The following is an 18,053-nucleotide window of genomic DNA, read 5'->3' as shown; positions in this document are numbered from 1 at the left end:
TAAAAAAATGTGAATACTTTTTCCACCACTGTCTCCTCTACTCTCACTGATACTCAAATGAAACAGAAATGTATATTCTTACCATCAACACATGTACATAGGTGTACATCCGTTTTGGAACAGAGCTGTAGCAACCGTGCTTGTGTCTTCTCTCGGTGGTAGAATCTTATGCATGGTTTCTCTACACAGGGAGACAAAGAGAGAGACATATATACATTTGCGCCAATTTTATTAGATGTGTTACAGATGCTCAGCGAACAAAGAAAACTGCTCAAAAATGTCCCTTAAAGTTTAAACACCATTAAAACTTGAAATGTTGTTCTACCTGAGATGAGTTAATATTGTATGTAAATGGTGCATACATAAATAGTGCGTGAATATAGTGCCTTTATTCAAAGTGCTTTAAAACCCATTTTGGGCGGGAACCCCTTTTGGTGTTTTAAACATTATGTTATAATTTAGCTATTGAAAAAAAGCAGATCTACAAGAGTTTAGAGTTTTATTAGGATCCCCATTAGCTGGTGCATAGCAGCAGCTAATCTTCCTGGGGTCCACACAGAACATAAAAACATGACATTCGACATGAATGACATTACAGGACAATGATATATATAAAAAAAGAAAAAAATATAATATATATATTTGATCAACAATTTCCTCATCCACCTTCTGATTCCCCATTTTCTTGGAAGAGAAAAAAAAACCCAATAAGCATATCATCATATCTGCCTCAGTTACATATTAGCCTTCCATTCTCCTGGGGTAGAAAACAAAAGTAGAGATAAAAATTTTAAATATTATCCTAATCGATCATGACTGCTGTGTGTGTGTGTGCGCGTGCGCATGTGTGTGCGCGCGTGTACGTGTATGCATGTCCGTGCACGTTCGAGTGCCCTACAGTCTTTGGGTTTCAAGATGCCTCTTCAATTGTCTCTTGAAACTTGATTTAGTTTTTTCTTTTGTGATCATAGCTGGCAGTAAGCTTGTAGCGCGCCACCGAGTGGCGCGCTACAAGCTTGTAGATCTGCTATTTTTTTTAAATCGTTAAAATGTGGCGCAAATCAATCATTGAATATATATTTCAGAGCGAACATTTTTAACTAAAATATTTGCTTCTGGGGTGTCCCTGGAACTACATATTTTGAGATGGGGGTCCGTGGCCCAATAGAGGGGGTCCTTGACGTGAAAAAGGTTGAGCACCACTGACTATTAGGATTTAGAAGCCTTTTTTTTAATCGACATCAGTCCAAAATGGCTTAACAATATCTATTATTACATTTGAGAGAATTCCCACAATGCAAATGTGAATTGCAAATGTTGTCCCCATGGAGCACAGGTTCAGGCGGCCAAGTCATACACTGTCCGTGACGTGTATGCGGAAGTGCCGTTCATGCCTGTGGTTTGTGGCCATGATACGTCACTATCTTTACCTCTGCATTTTCTTTTTTTTAATTTTTATCCCTCGATTTTGTAACCCATTTTTTCACCCCTGTGCCAATTATCTCATGTGATCCTGGGCTCTCTACACACCCTCCGCCAACCTAGTCCCCATATATGGGGGACATGGGGAGAGCAACGGACTTGAACTCATGCTTCCTTCCTGCCTGAGTGTCCAAGTTGCTCCTTTACACGTGACAAGGGGGAGTTTCCCTGGTTGGACGTAGTGCGTGGAAGGAACACGTTATTACAACCAGTTCCTTTCCCCTCCATCAGGCGCCCCGGCTGGCCAGGGGGAGGCAGTTTGTTTAGAGACCAGGATTACTGGATTACTGTTTTTGTGAGGGTACCTACCCTAGGGGACACGGGGAGAACATGCAAACTCCGCACAGAAAGGCCCTTTCACCAACCCCGCCTCGGGTATGGGCACTGATGACGCGGAGGAGAAAACACGCCGCCAGCACCCACAGCGCCCGAGCGGGAATCGAACCCAGGACCTTCTAGCTGTGAGGCGACAGCACTACCAACTGTGCCACCGTGCCCCACCCCCTCTGCATTTTCAACCACGCTCTGTGCCTGTTTTTGTGTCTACAGTACAGTACAGTATGTGCCCGCTCGTGTTAGCATGTCTGTCAGTGTCTTCTTGGGACTTACGGTTATAGTACTCATAAACCGACACAGCTGCAGGTTGCAGCATGCCCAATTTCATGCGCTGGATGATTCTAAAAGCGATCTCCTCTGGCCGTACACGAGACACCTGGATAAAGAGAAACAAAAGGTGACAGACAGACAGACAGAGAGAGATATAATATACAGAATACACATTGTGTGTGTGTGTGTGTGTGTGTGTGTGTGTGTTGTGAGACCCAGAGAGAAAGTAGTAGCAGTACCGTATCCAGGTAGATGATGATGGAACCTATTTCAGACTTGGAGCGGGTGACCCCTGTGGACAGCTGTGTGTGCGCATGCACACACACACACACACACACACGCACGCACACACACACACACACACACGCACACAAACACACACACACACTTATAGAAGGTATGTAAAACGTAAAAAGCTGATTTTTATTATTATTATATTTGTTTAATCTGCAAATTCAAGGTTAGTTGGCTTTCTATTCGAAACCCGTAGCAGAATAATAACAAAACTCTCTGAGCAGCGAGTCATACTCATACTTTGGTGTACTGTAGGCCCTTACCGCGGCCAGATCGCTGCTGTTTGCAATAAAACCAGTTGGGAGGCCAATATCTAAAATTGACATAGTTGCATCTTGTTCATTGTCCTTATACCTGTGGGGATAATGGGGAAAAGAAGGGCTGATCAACAGGGACAACATTCCCTCAGTTAAATATCAACTTTTCAAACTTTAAGACCTTTTGAACACGAAGAGAAACATTCATTGTAAGAAGAATGTAATTTTAATTTGATAATGCATATCATTCGGAGACATTGAAGCGATTCATTACTGTACATATGGCCGCATAACAACAACAAGGTTATCTAAATATAACGTTTCATTTTCATATTGATTATTGGTCTGTGTTTTGTTTGCATTGCTGTGTGGCAGAGCATACACTGTAGGTGTGGGGTTTATGGCCCTGGGTTCACATCTGCAGAATTTTAACCCATTCTAGGCGGGAACCCCTTTTGGTGTTTTAACTAAGCATTATGTTATACTTTAGTTATTGAAAAATAGCAGATCTACAAGCTCGTAGCGCGCCACCGAGTGGCGCGCTACGAGCTTGGAGGTCTGCTATTTTTGAAAAATCGTGAAAATACAGCACAAATCTTTGAATATATATTCTTTCAGAATACTTTTTTTTTTATTTCTACGTCAGGCCTAAATGGGTTCTGTTGATGTAAGAGAGCAACATGCTCTTTCTTTATCTCTCTGATCTGGTTCAAGGTTCTCCATTGTTACATCTTGTTCTTGTGTACAGGTATATAAGAGTAAATTGTACTTTTGTTCGGCTCCTCAGACATCTCAGCAGCGTAGTAACACGATGAAAATGAAAATATCTGTCGATTCATTAGTGTTATTTCTATGGCTACATATCTTGAAATGAAGAGTTTAATCAATATAGGCAAATTAATTAATTTCAAGCCATGGAGAGGCATAAAGGTAATATCATATTGTGCCTGGATATAGAATAGCAAGACAGAAATGCTTACTTACAAAACCTCAATTTTCAGCATGTATACGTCATCATCATTATCTGTCTCTGGTGGACAGAAACATGTTTAAACAAACAGGGCATAGGTCAGAAAAGATAAACATTAGACAGACAGATGAACACATGCAACAAAACAATTTAGGCATTTAGCAGACGCTCTTAATCCAGAGCGATTTACATTAGGCAAGAACAAAAGTATGGGAATACATCACATATATAAAATGCATTTATCAAGAAACATGCGTAAGCTAAGAACGTAACTAGAACATATCTATATAATGACACTATACATATTAACTATACATATATACTATACTATGCTATACATATGTTCTATGATGTGCTATGACTACATACAATGCAATTATTGTGCTGTCTACATGACATGCTATAAGTCTGTTTCAAATGCTATCTAAGTCTAAAAAGTGCTATCTAAGGGGGTAGGATAAGTGCTATGGGTCATAGCACTTATCCTACCCCCTTAGATAGCACTCATATGGATAACACTCATATGGGAGAAAATACGTATAACAGACAAACTCATGAGACAAACTCATAAGACAGACAGACAGCACCCAATTCACCTGGGATGAGATTGAGATTCACTGAGAGGTTAAACTTCTCACAGTCCTTGACCTGTGGTCGAACATAATAGAGTGACGCCACCTGACAACAGATAGTGACATTTTAAATTAGACACTAAAAAACACTGTGCTCCTTTTTCACACACACACACACACACACACACACACACACACACTTACAGTAATAAAAACTAAATATGTTTTCATTTTAGGTATGAGGCTTGTGTATTCCCGTCTAGCCACTGGAGGATAACTGACACATAGCCCATTGTAATAATAAACAAATGCGGTCTCTGAGGCTAAAATAATAATAATAATAATAATAATATGAAACTACAACCTGTTCTGTCTCAGGACTCGCTTGTGAATTCTGTGAAGAAAGGGCCAGAGAGGCCACGCTCAGCCACAGTAGGGTCCCCAGGCCCTGCATCCCGTCACCTGATTCTGTGACCTGCTTGCTGTCAATGTCTTCCTTTGTATGCTCCTCCTCCTATTCCTGGCACTGTCAATGGTCATTGCCACACCCCCAGAACAGTTCCCTGTCCACCAATACAACCCACCCTCCCCCACCCCGGGTTGGGTTCAAAGTTAAAACATTTTGACCCGAGATCAGATTCTAAAAATGTCTTCTACATCCTGACAGTTTTCTGAAAAAGCTATGTTTCTATGTCAGTCGTTCTTCGGTTTTTAAAAAATAGCAGACAAGCTCGTAGCGCGCCACTCGGTGGCGTGCTATGAGCTTGTAGATCTGCTATTTTTCAATAGCTAAAGCATAACATAATGCTAACACCAAAAGGGGTTCCCACTCAAAATGGGTTAAAACATTTCTGTAGAGATACCGCCACCTAGAAGACAATTCTTTTACTGGCCTGCTGTAACAAAAAAATACGCTTAAGACACATTAATCAACCAAACACATTCATAACAAATGATGATTGATTGATGTTCTAACATGCAACCAAGACCTCTATAGTCTGATCTCTGATAGTCCTTCTCTGCTTTTTTTTCTCCCTGGAAATAAAAACGTCTGGGTTTCCGAGGCTAGCTCTTATGTGACTTTTTGCCTTGACTGACCCACAAGTGAGAAAGTTAAACAAGGGCTTTTTTTAAGGCGCAGATCAATTTGCACGTTAAACAATTTACATCCTATTTCTCAAGGCTTCACCTGAATCAATTACACATAAATGGTGCCGTTGATAGGAGTGAATGATAACGTTACCTAGAAACTACGGAGTACCAACACAATATATTAAAGTACAGATCAATTCCAGATCACATGCTGTAGCTGTTATTTGGACAGGGACAAAACATTGTTTGCATAGCAATCCTGAATGTAGGCCACAAAAAAATGGCTCATTTGTGTAATTGTTAGTTCTGTTTTGGGTTGTCAGGTGAGTTAATACGCTACACACATTGAGAGGAACACACTGATGCCATGTTTACATTCACTAACAACGCGTCTCTACATGCACCCACTAAGCAAGACGCCACACGGAATATTTGTGTACTCATGACACAAACAGTAGTTTAAATTAATGCAAATTAGTCACACAAAATGAAGGACCGACACCGAAGCAGCACAACTGTGGATGGCAACCTGTACAGAACGTTATGGTCTGTAATTCCCTGAAGCCCACCGTCATGTCCTGGACCTACACCATCAGCCTGTGGTCAGTGTGGTGTCTTATGTGTTCTACCGGTATATCAATTCATCTTAAAATAACTAACAATCAGAAATAGTCGATCAATAAGCTCACAACACGTCACAGCGCGATGTGTTGCGAGTTTATAGATCTGCCATTTACGATGAGCGTCTGCTTCCATAGAAGACACGCTGGCTTCTCTGGAATCCAAATTCACTGAAATCAGTCTTGGCGACGGAGAACTTTAATCCACGTGTAAATGATCACATAATACATGCACTGCCAAAGAGAGCGAGATTTGAGCGCCATTTATTCTACCACGATGACAGTTCTTGCTGAAATAGCAGCCAAAGCACCACCTTGGTGTGAAACCCAGCTTAGTTGGCCGTGAATCTCTTACAGCCGTTGTGAACCTTTTACAGTTAATGTGTGAGTGTGGGAGAATATATCACAGACACAGCGGTTTATTCTAAACGCTTTATTCCCCTAACAAATTAAATAAGAACATAAAAGTGTCTTTGATTACCATAAAGCCTATTATTAACATTATAAATACAGTATCCATTGTGGTGGTTGAGTATTTCTGTAGCTCTGTCTTTCTGCACAACATTCCATCTCAATACCGTTCCAAATTCAACAACGCTAAAAATAATAATAATTCAAGTACATAATGTGCATCAGAAAACACCATCGTCGTTAGTCATCTTTATCATCGGGGTGAAGGAACCGCTAAAATACTATTTAGGAAGTGTTGGGCCCGGATGAGTGGGGCACATTTCCTACGCTGTCATCAACAGAGCTTGACTGAGCTGTCAACACCTCCACTGGGTTCAAACTCTTGTGACGGCGCTGTTTTCCGCGCTGTTCCCTGTTGGCTTGGAGGTGCTAAAACTCACTGCTCAGAGTTGACTGTTCATGTCTGTGTATACGAGACATGGCATCTCTGGGGAAGATACAGTTTCATATTTAGTGTCAGAGTTGGTTGGCCTGGGTCTGCCCTAGTCATGGAAACAGAAACTGTCGTGGAGCAGGGAGAGGGTCTTTGTCCGTTCCAACCGGGTCAGATTTATGAGTCGAATTGCAAATCGGTTGGATTCCAGAAATAAGATTCTTCTTCATTCTGATTGTTTTCTTCTGTCTGTGCAGATGGGGTAATATGAGGGGAATGGGGCAGGGGGTTGTTTGGCCTAAATGTGGCCACAGCATTGGACTGTGTCTTTAGGTCTAATCATCATCGTCATGTTAGTTGTCCTCCTCCTCATCTGTGTGCTTCTCATAGCCTCTACAACTTTGTATCTTTTCGGGTGCCAGTCGCTGGTTGAGAGAACTCCAGCCCTATAGCCCAAAACAAAATGACTGCAATTAACGAAGACAGATACAGGGTATTTTAACAACAGAGGAAAAATAAATAAATCACTTCCACCCTCTATATTTGGTCAGTGTGAAGCGTGTGAGTTTTACCTGTCCTTGAGTTCTAGTGGCTGGTGGGGAACTGTCCGTGTGTGTTAATGGCATGTTGTAGCTTCTCCTCTTTGGCCCTTCTGCTGTGGCAAAGCTGTAGAAAGTCACATAAAGTTACACTTAAGACATGCACTTAACTCACGATGCGACTGATTATACTAATAGGAACCTGTGTTTACCACATGTACGCTTAACCCATTTTGGTGTTTTAAACATTATGTTATAATTTAGCTATTGAAAAATAGCAGATCTACAAGCTGATAGCGCGCCACCGAGTGGCGTCCTACGAGCTTGTAGGTCTGCTATTTTTGAAAAATCGTGAAAATATTTATTTCAGAAAACTGGAGAATTTAGAAGATTTTTTTTAATTTTGAGGTCAGGCCTAAATGGGTTAAGTACTATCAAGCTAAAACATTTAGGAACCATTGGATATAATCAATGTGTAAAACAATGTTTGAAATAACTCTGCATTTTATCCTTTTGATAATGGTGTGCATTTTACATGTTTATTATCAATAAAAGAGGTCAAAGCCTCCGTTACCGTTCTCTTCTCCATGAAGCTGGTCAGGAAGTCCTCGATGTCCGTGCGTCCCTCCAGGAAGCTCTCAGCCGTCTCCTCTGCTTCCTCTTCCGCCTGGTGAGCTGCCACCTTTAGACGGGCCTGAAGCGCGCTCAGACTGCAACCCTGACACACGTCACGCACCACCACAGACATACAGGAGACACACATTAGACGGGCCTGAAGCGCACTCGACTGCAACCCCGACACACGTCACGCACCACCACAGACATACAGGAGACACACATTAGACGGGCCTGAAGCACGCTCAGACTGCAACCCTGACACACGTCACGCACCACCACAGACATACAGGAGACACACATTAGACGGGCCTGAAGCACGCTCAGACTGCAACCCTGACACACGTCACGCACCACCACAGACACACAGGAGGAGAGACACATTAGACGGGCCTGAAGCGCACTCAGACTGCAACCCTGACACACGTCACGCACCACCACAGACATACAGGAGGAGACACACATTAGATGGGCCTGAAGCGCGCTCAGACTGCAACCCTGACACACGTCACGCACCACCACAGACATACAGGAGACACACATTAGACTGGCCTGAAGCTCACTCAGACTGCAACCCTGACACACGTCACGCACCACCACAGACATACAGGAGACACACATTAGACGGGCCTGAAGCGCGCTCAGACTGCAACCCTGACACACGTCACGCACCACCACAGACATACAGGAGGAGACACACATTAGACGGGCCTGAAGCGCGCTCAGACTGCAACCCTGACACACGTCACGCACCACCACAGACATACAGGAGACACACATTAGACTGTCCTGAAGCGCACTCAGACTGCAACCCCGACACACGTCACGCACCACCACAGACATACAGGAGGAGACACACATCAGTGGGCAGGGGTTCAATCCATGCTGCCGCCCTTACTTACTGTTGCTAACTCGGACATACGATCAGAGTTGATTAGTAACACTGGCAGCTGTGTGTCAAAACTATAGTTACTGTATATTAGAATAAAATGAAACGATTGTAGGCGTGTTCAAAACTACACCCAGAAGAAGCTCTACATTAATCAATATTTGGACGACCGAATTTCATATAGAAGCCACCAAAAAGGCCTTAATAATTGGAAGGATATGTGCAAAAATGTCAATGTAGTTATGATGGACAACCTGTAACATTGAGTAGTCTTGACCGGCTCCTGAGCCATGTGACCCATAAGGAAGGAGCTTATCTCCTGTTGCTGCAGCGTGAGGTGGATTGATGTACAAGTACAGCCCCTTCATATGATGTCACAGGGACCAATCCAAACCTTGATGCTGAGTGCCAAGCAGGGAAGCATCGAGTCCCATGTTTTATACTCTTTGGTATGACCCGGCCAGGGAATTGAACCCCAACCTTTCAGCCTCAGTGCGGACACTACTAACCGCAAGGCCACTGAGCAGGTGACATGTAACATTAGCCCAGATTAACAAAATGTTCTAGCGTCATTACAAATGATCCAGTATGGTACTGAATTTGACAGCATAGGTGCATAACACTGGAGCACATTTCAAGGCAATTTCAAGGCAAACAATGTCACCGTTTTTTTACGGTGATGTGTGAAATGGTATGACTTTTGCTTTGGTAAGAACAAAAGTGTTTTCAGGTGCCTGTCTCCACATTGACCCGATTATGTGAGCCTGAGCCGCAGTTGACATTTTGCTTTGTTTTGTTTTGTTTGGAAAATGCTATAAAAACGAATCACAGTACAGTATTCTCACAGTCCTCGGTCCACCTCCCTATGAACAGGGCAAGCTGCAGGAGTCACTAGTGAAAGAGAACACTGTGCCCGTCTGGCTTCCCTCCGGCAAATATGGCCAATTGTGTTTGTTGGAGTGACTTTGCCAGACTGGAGGCACAGCAGAGGTGAAACCAGTGTACAATTCTGAATCAACAACACCATGTAGCTCTATGGAGTCAAAAGGCAGGAATGGTTGTTAACCGATCATCATATGACTGCCGAAAATAGCATAGGCGCTCTTACCTCACTCAACTCATGCTGTCTCTGCATCTTCGTCTCAAAGGCCGACTTCATCTGTGTGAGCAGCTCGTACTGTTAACACAACACAACATCGGTCAGGTCACACTGCAGTACAGGCTCATGTGTTTGTTGGTGTGTGCTGGAGTGTAATGCGCTACACTGACCTTATAGAGCATTTCCTGCCTTTTCTCCTCCAACTGTGGTTCCATATGCAGGTTCTTCTCTGAGAGGAACGGAAAGGGGTGAAAAGGCCTTTAGGGAAACCCATTCCGCTCTCAAATTCACAACATGGCTATATCTCTTTCCTGTCTATTCTGTGATGCTCGGTTTGTTTTCTGACGCACACTGAGGGCTATTTATCCATGCAGACTGAGCCTGTTCAACGTGCTACCTTGCTCTTGTGAGAAATGGCATGTCTAATCAAACTAACATGCGTCTGGATTACCAAAGGTTACCTCACAGTCCATTCTTTTTTGTTATAGTCTATAGTGTATTATCAATGCCATCTGTCAAGTGAATGATCTGTCTCAAAAGCGGGGAAGGGTACTCACTGGCCATGGCCACTATACTGGTAACCAGTTCTTCTTTGTCACTGGTCACCTGTTTGAGCTGTGGCAGGCTCACGAAGACGTCCAGCAGCATATCCTCCTGCTCAGACATGTCCTTCAGCTGGGACGCACTGGGGACACACCAACAGACCAAAGGCAGGTTAAGAACAAAGGCCAGCGGTTATGTGCAAGGTTTTCTATGTCAGTAGTTCTCAAACTTTTTTGTGCCATGAACCCCAAAATGTATTTGGCAGTGGACCCCAATCTGAAAATGTTCTGTGCCAGGGACCCCCAGAAGAGAAGATGCGTTTAAAAAAGATCTAAATTATTCAAGTTTCCAAACATGAATATTTTTCAGAAATCTTCAAAAATAGCAGGTGTACAAAGCAGCTCGTGTCGTGTTATGAGATTGGAGATCTGCTATTTTTGAACATCCAACATATAAATAGATAAAGTACTTAGAATGATTGTGATGCTACATGAACTACTGTGCCCCCCCCCCCCCCCCAATGGGAACCAATGTTCTATGTCAAACACAAACATATGAACATATTAACAGTTCTACTGCGAAATCTTGATTGCTCAGTGGATTTCACAGTGTATGACTTCTAACCTTAATTCGGAGAGTTCAGGAAAAGTCTCTGGAATCTCTGGCATCTTGTACATGTGTCCATTTAGCCCAGTCTGGGAGAGTCAGAGAGAAAGACAGACAGGTCATCACACTGTCTGGCAGAGAGACTTTACACACTTTTACTAAATTAATGGGTCTCACTTCAACACTTTTTGACACACCACCAGAGCTGGGCAAAGCAGCATTCCATGATAACAAACCTTTGACAGACGAGCTTCATTTATTGACCCTTTCTGAGAAAACAATTGTTTAAATTGTCCACCAGATGGAGCTGTACATCGATAGGCTATAATCCTGGTACTGGGGCCACATTCAAGAGTGTCAGCATTGGCAAGACAAAATAATTGTTAGGCTGAAGTATTGTTTTTCCCATGCTCCAGGCCTTACTGAAGAATGGGTGTTTCTCCTTTGAGCCTATATGGACATTAATAGTATGACATTCCATTTTCCTTGCATATTGCATAATGCATATGTACCCTCTTGGTGAGCTAAGGTTAAAATAAAGTTGTGTAGCTGTGACCAAAATGTTTTCCACTCTGACTAAGATTGATATATCCATGGGCTACATCTGTACTGTTTTAGACTATTTAATGCTGAATTTATTGAAATCCTTCAAACAGTTGTTTTCAAAATAAGCAGAAGAGACAAAGTTGTTGATTATGTCGCATTTGCTCTATATTTAACAGCACCACGAGTCACAGGGGGATGAAGAGGCTTGAGGCCTTGACTTTTTAGAGGTAGTCAACAAATGTCAAACATGTTGCGTAACCTCTAATATAAACTATTTTTTTAAAGTCCTTGCTTTTTTATCCACTATCTCTGCCTGCAGCTTTTTGATTTATTAATTGATTGAATAATTTAGTTTATTAACAGCCGAAAAAAGCACAGGAAAGTACAGTTCAATACAAGGGCTGCTAAGAGGATTTATTTAAACCCAAATAAGCCTATTTATTGGCGTGTTTCCATTGGGGTCCTTCATACTCAATTCATCTTAACATTTTAATGACATACAAATATACAGTATAAAAAAACATCATATAAACGGTTAGAAATCAAAAAATACGTTTCAGATTTGGTAGGACGTTCCACAATTTTGTGGCATAGGAGGAGAATGAATTTAAGCCAAATCTGGGTTGAACGTGATTAGTGGAGCTCCCTCTGGTGTTGTGGTTGTGGACGGCATTGATGTTTTGGAAGTAGTTTGACAGGTACTGTACATGGGTGTCTTTGTGGTGTAGCATATCAGGCTCATTTCAAGTATATTGTGTAGACCATGCCCATTGCAAGGGTTGTCAATGTTCAGTTCTACTCCTTACACAGTATCTGTTATCCTCTAACTTTAACATCCCTCATGTCATGGTACAGTAATAACGTGTGTGTGTGTGTGTGTGTGTGTGTGTGTGTGTGTGTGTGTGTGTGTGTGTATGTGTGTGTGCGCGCGTGCATGAGTTTGTTATCTAGTAGCGACAGCCTACCTGTGAGTCTACAGTGGGCACAGGCAGTGGTAGGTCAGTTAACAGGCCATATGGTGCTGGCGCTCTAGGAGGGCAGTGCGTAGTGTCTACCCCGGGATGAGGCATCGGAGCTGGGCCCGGTGCCTGACCGGGCCGAGGACCATAGTGGAAGCCTTGTGCCGGGTACGGTGGCATGCCCGATGGTTTGTACATACTGCTGGGGTGGAAAGGAGGACACCATAAGGTTATTATTGTACTGCCGAGATAGAAATATTGGTTTTCTACTGAATCAAATCAGGAGCTGAAATGACAAATGCTACAACTGTATAATTACAGCTCAGCATGATGCGGCTTGAACTTGTGATGTGATACTTGTGATGATGACATGATAAATACTGAAGCAAAAGAGATGAGACCAAGGCACTCTTGTAGAAATTATAAAAAGCCTATAATTTAAAGTGGCTAATGCATTGCAAGATTAAACTGCATCCAGTGCATTTTAATCTTGCAATGCATTAGCCACTTTAAATTAAAGGCTTTTTTCTCTCTCTCTAAAAGAGTACCTTGGTCTCATCTTTTTTTGTTTCAATTCTGTCACTCAGTTGTACCAAAGAGCATCTTGTTGGAGGTTTTTACCAAACAGATGCGCTCCTTCCTCTCTCTTTTTACATGATAAATACTGAATTCATGCACAAGTGGAAGGATGTATATACGTACACACTGACTGCTACCCACCGAATGGAGCTTCTTTGGAATATATGGTATGAGAATGTACTCACTATGGGAACCCAGTGGGGGCACTAGACGTCAGGGCAGGTGGACTCTTCCAGAACTCATCCAACAGACTCTGGATGACCTTACCCAAGTCTGAGTGCATCCCGAACTACAAAACACACACACAGCAGTGACCACACACACACACACACACACACACACACCAGTGACCACACACACACACACAAGCAGGTAAGCAGTAAAACTAACAAAGAGGTAGGAGCGCACACCAATAGTGGGGAGGTGCTGACCACGGGAGACAAACTCGCACAGCGCCTCGTAGTCACGATGCAAATATACTTTTTTTTAAATGTATGCCTTCCTTGAACATTATAACAGGTTTTCTCACACTGTGCAACCACTTTAACCCCCATACTTTACCTCCTTTTTGAGGGGCCGCCAGGCTTTGTGACGTCATGTGGCAGCCAAGTCTATGGACTTTTTATGTTTGTCTTATTCATGCCCCCCCATGACGGCATGTGGCAGCCCCCAAAGGCGCCCCTCACTTCACACAAGTGTGATTTTTAATATATGTTTATTGGTAGCAGGTTTCAACAATTTAAGTTTAGTTTGAACATACCATTTTTTTGTATTTTCTCCCTCACCCCATCCCTCCCCCCACAGTTATTACAATGTTTTTTGATGGGCACTAGCCCCTCCTATTCCCAGCTTTGTGTGTCTGTTTGTAGTACCACGGAATGTGATGATTTGATTGGCTGAGCACGGAATGTGATGATGTATGATGATAAGAGCACCCCTCACTTCACACGAGTGTGATTTTATTTTAAATATATTAACAAAATATTGGTCAAAACTATCAGTAATTGGGTGGTCTAGAACTCTACAAAATCGGTATAGGTATCGGCCCCTAAAATCTGGCATGTGTTGGGAGCCATCCTGATACCTTACATTAGTGATGAGGGGGCTTGTGACCATGGTGCCATTGTTGCTGTCCACTAAATGATGGCCGACAGGAGGGTAGACGCTGACCACCGGCTTCTCCTGCGGGAACTGAGGAGGCAGCAGACTACAGGAGGGAGGGATGGAGAGACGGGGAGAGAAGGGTGGCAAGGAAAGAAGGGATAAAAGCAAGATGGCAGGAACATGACAGTGTGAAAACAGCAGAGGAGAGAGGGATAGAATGAAGAAAGAAGTCAAGGGGAGAGAAATGAAAAGAAGGAGCAAAGAGGAATGGCAGAGAGACAGAGGAAGAAATGGAGAAAAGGGTAGAGGATGATTTGTAGATGATTGAAGACGAGAGAGAGAGAGAGAGAGAGAGAGAGAGAGAGAGAGAGAGAGAGAGAGAGAGATCATAATCAATCCCACAGTACAAATTAAATACAAACAGCAGACTTTATTTTAGTCTGTGGATTTACAGAATTGGGCTACACTCAAGACTAAAATGCCCAGCTCTGTTTATGTCATTCATGTAATACTGGAAAGTGACTTGTCCCCATCAATGTTTATTGTTATTATGGACCCCCCTTCAGTCCTCACTGTAGTGAAGACTATTCTTCCTGGGCCTAGAAGACAGGAATGAGATCTTGGTTGATTGATTGAAATTTGTATTTACAGTTTGTAGAATGGGTACACTACATTTCAAACAAAAGCACAGGTCAATGCAAAAACTGCTACGAGGATAAAACCAGAAAAAGCACTATAAAGACTTGTTTACATCAGGGTCCTCCATTTTCAATTCATCAGAACATTGAAAGATCTGAAAGCATACTCACACATTGAGGCTAATGGTGGAGTTGTTGACTGTGAATGGTATCCTATACTCCACATCCTTCTGGATCTCTGCTAGGCTGCAGAGAGAGAGAGAGAGAGAGATGGAAGTTTGGAAGCGCTCATTTTCAATAACGCAACCTCCTTCAATTTTTAAACAGATGGTACGCAGAACTGTTGAGTCACTTGAGTTATTTCCAACGAGCACTTCCAAACTCGAACACTTGGAAAAATTATCACCTGCACGAAATGTATTGACAGAGGGTAGCTCATAACATGTCTGCGTTGGGTTTTTATGAAACAAAAACTTTGCAGATAGAAAGAGGATAATTCAAGCTTTCTGTACAACTGCAAATGCAATGTTGGTGAGTTTAACACTTTGTAATCTAATCAGATAGGACTTTTCTGCAGGGCTGTATGGGCTGTCAAATGGTTGGCATTGCAAATCTAGCCCTTTTTTTTCAGGCTATATGTGCAGGACTCCAGGTAGCTATATAACCGGTTCTGCCACATCACTATAAATGCATTATATTATATATACAATAATGTTTCAGAGCTTTGTAACACTTTAGAATCTAAAGTGTTACAAAGCTCTGAAACATTATTGTGAAGCAAGACTAGACTTTGGCCATGTCATCACAGGCACCTCACACAATTAGCTTTGCCCTAAATAAAGCATGTGATTTGTTTGTTCCTTCTGTGATCACATGCCACAAACCTGTCATGGTTTGTGTACTAATATGTCTGCGATGCTTGGTGTCTGTGGGAGAATGTTGTGTTGTTTATCTCACGATTATTCAGGGGTTTTCGTGCAACACATTTTCCTCACACACAAAATTCATATGCCGGTCTATATATATCATATTTGATTACTAGCAACAGTAGAGTACACCATATATAAATTTGACTTGATTATATCAAATGTCATATTGGACTAGCAACAGTGTAGATTATATCACATAATATATCATTGGACAGGACTAGCAAGTAACAGTGCAGCATAGATGATTGATATCATATTAGATTATACAGCAACAGTTTACACTGATATAATTACATAAATATATCAGAAGGTTTAGAGAGCAGACTTTCTTTCTGACTAGTGGGTGGATCACGGTAGGAGAGGATTTTAGGAAACACCCAGAGCCTTAGAGTATTAGATGGCTCTGGAAAGTAACACCTATTGAAGTTAATACTTTAATCTGTGTGTGTGTCTGTCTGATGCTGTCGTTTACTTCTGTTATAATGACCCATAATGACCCGTATGGATTAATGCGCCAAGAGACAAGTAAAGACACGCAAAGGCATCACAAGACACCAAAGTCCTAAACATAGATTTACGGAGCATTGATTTACCGTAGTACGACGGGCGACGCTTGTCGGGACTCGGAAAGAACCAGTTCCACAAGCGTCGCGGAGCTTTTAGTTTTATTTTGGAACCTCGTCCATTGATTGATTGAAATGTGTATTCACAGTATGTAGAATGGGACTGGGTAGTAGACAGTATAGGTGCATTTCAAACGAAACGAAAGCACAAGTGAAGTCAATACAAAATGAAACCAGAAAAGCACTGAGACTTGTTTACATCAGGGTCCTCAATTCATCCGAACATTTAAAGACCTACAAATATACACTTCTATCAACAACAACACAAAAGCGAAATCATCCATGCCAAGTCACCCACCCAGTCACAAAATAAAGCCACTGACTGGCAGGCAGGGGCAAACAGTACACATGTTGTGTATATGATCCAATGCTAGGCTAACAGCTAAGCTAACCCGTCCACTATGCTTCCAGCCTTGCAGCGTGTCAAGGTACCTGGGGTGAGCCGCTTTGAGAGAGTCTATCTGCCGCTGTCGCTGTTGCTGGAGGCTGCTGAGTGGAGGTGGGATAGGACCGGAGCCTTTGGACGACAGGGGGAAGAGCCAGTTCATCCTCTTCTGGCGAAAGCCCACTCACACTGCTTCTTCCTGGGGGGTCTTCTTGGGCACAAAAATGGCTAAATGACAACAACAAACAGCGACGAACATTAGCCTGCTAAGCTAACTTAAAGTGGCTGCTGTCCAGTTTTTTCTCTTCGCTCGTTGTCCAGAAGAAGAAGAATGGCGGCGGCGTTTGTTTGTACTTTTCTGCGTTTTTTTTAAGTGACGGAATGTGATGGCATGTCTTTGATTTGTTTCCTATATTGTATTAATGTCATATGACGTTGTTATTTCTTTTCTAAGTTGACGGTTGGAACCAAAACATGCATGGAGGTAAAAGGAAGACAACACAACCTATTGACTGACGTGTGTGCGCGCGCACGCCGAGAGCTCACGTTTGCGCACGTCGTCACGCAAAAATAACAATATGCTAATACAATAATAATAATAATAATACACTTTATTTATAGGGCACTTATGGAAACAAAGTTACACAATTGGTTTTAAGAAATCGAATCTAAAGACAGAACACACATATGTTATATCTGCCTTATATGATGATTTCCTGTTTGTTTTTTTTATATAGAAGAGTATTATATAACGTCTCTAAATGTTCTGATGAATTGAAAATGGTGGACCCTGTTGTAAACAAGTGTAATGCTTTCTCATGGTGTCGTCCACAGTAACATTTTTTGTATTGAGTTGTGCTTTCGTTTGAAATGTACCCATTCTGCAGCTGTTAATAAATCAATGTTTATATTTTGTTTTGAGAAACATGAGTTCATAATATACAGTAGATTTGGCCTAGTAAACCCACTTATTGCACGACCGTTTGCTGACATAGGCCTACTTGAGTGGGAGGAAAAAAAGAACAGCATGTACCATACACAGACAGTACACACACTACGTAATGATCTGAAGCAGTCCCTTTTCCTAGGACTAGGAGGGAGGTAACCTCGCGTCACCAATCTAAAAAGTTAGGAGTCTGTTGTTCCCACGTGCGGTTATAGAATGTACTATTTTCAATTAAATTAAAATCTGGCTTATTGGCATGAGAAAACAAAAAAAGTGGAACAATACAATCAAAACAATGTATGTACAAATGTACAAT

General features: G+C 42.3%; 1 protein-coding gene and 1 long non-coding RNA gene across 3 annotated transcripts; both read right to left on the bottom strand.

The window, feature by feature from the left end:
• Positions 1-2,325: 2,325 nt before the first annotated feature.
• On the bottom strand, positions 2,326-4,287 carry LOC306922386. Its single transcript, XR_013789916.1, has 4 exons — positions 4,206-4,287; positions 3,624-3,669; positions 2,646-2,736; positions 2,326-2,390 (listed from the first exon to the last, which is right to left on the bottom strand). It is a non-coding gene; the product is annotated as an uncharacterized lncRNA (long non-coding RNA).
• Positions 4,288-6,310: 2,023 nt separating this feature from the next.
• vps37a (VPS37A subunit of ESCRT-I) lies at positions 6,311-17,353 on the bottom strand. 2 transcript variants are annotated; one of them, XM_079498200.1, is made up of 12 exons: positions 16,839-17,353; positions 15,026-15,100; positions 14,202-14,319; positions 13,298-13,401; positions 12,540-12,735; positions 11,047-11,117; positions 10,437-10,564; positions 10,050-10,108; positions 9,889-9,957; positions 7,851-7,994; positions 7,310-7,403; positions 6,311-7,183 (listed from the first exon to the last, which is right to left on the bottom strand). In XM_079498200.1, the coding sequence occupies exons 1-11, from the start codon at positions 16,952-16,954 to the stop codon at positions 7,323-7,325; spliced, it is 1,161 nt and encodes a 386-aa protein (XP_079354326.1). In that variant the 5' UTR covers positions 16,955-17,353; the 3' UTR covers positions 6,311-7,183; positions 7,310-7,322. The 2 variants fall into 2 exon arrangements, with proteins under 2 accessions (XP_079354326.1, XP_079354327.1); XM_079498201.1 differs by having other exon boundaries at positions 12,540-12,732.
• Positions 17,354-18,053: the final 700 nt, after the last annotated feature.

The sequence above is a fragment of the Electrona antarctica genome (genome assembly GCF_951216825.1).
Source record: "Electrona antarctica genome assembly, chromosome: 4".
In the NCBI taxonomy this organism is placed as follows: domain Eukaryota; kingdom Metazoa; phylum Chordata; class Actinopteri; order Myctophiformes; family Myctophidae; genus Electrona; species Electrona antarctica.
This window is presented reverse-complemented; position numbering and strand designations above follow the sequence as displayed.

Coding starts and splice junctions, on each gene's coding strand:
- vps37a (XM_079498200.1), bottom strand. CDS start 16,954: ATGAACTGGCTCTTCCCCCTGTCGTCCAAAGGCTCCGGTCCTATCCCA. Junction 15,101..16,838: donor CTCAAAGCGGCTCACCCCAG/GTACCTTGACAC, acceptor CTCTCTCTGCAG/CCTAGCAGAGATCCAGAAGG. Junction 10,109..10,436: donor CAGTATAGTGGCCATGGCCA/GTGAGTACCCTT, acceptor CGTTCCTCTCAG/AGAAGAACCTGCATATGGAA.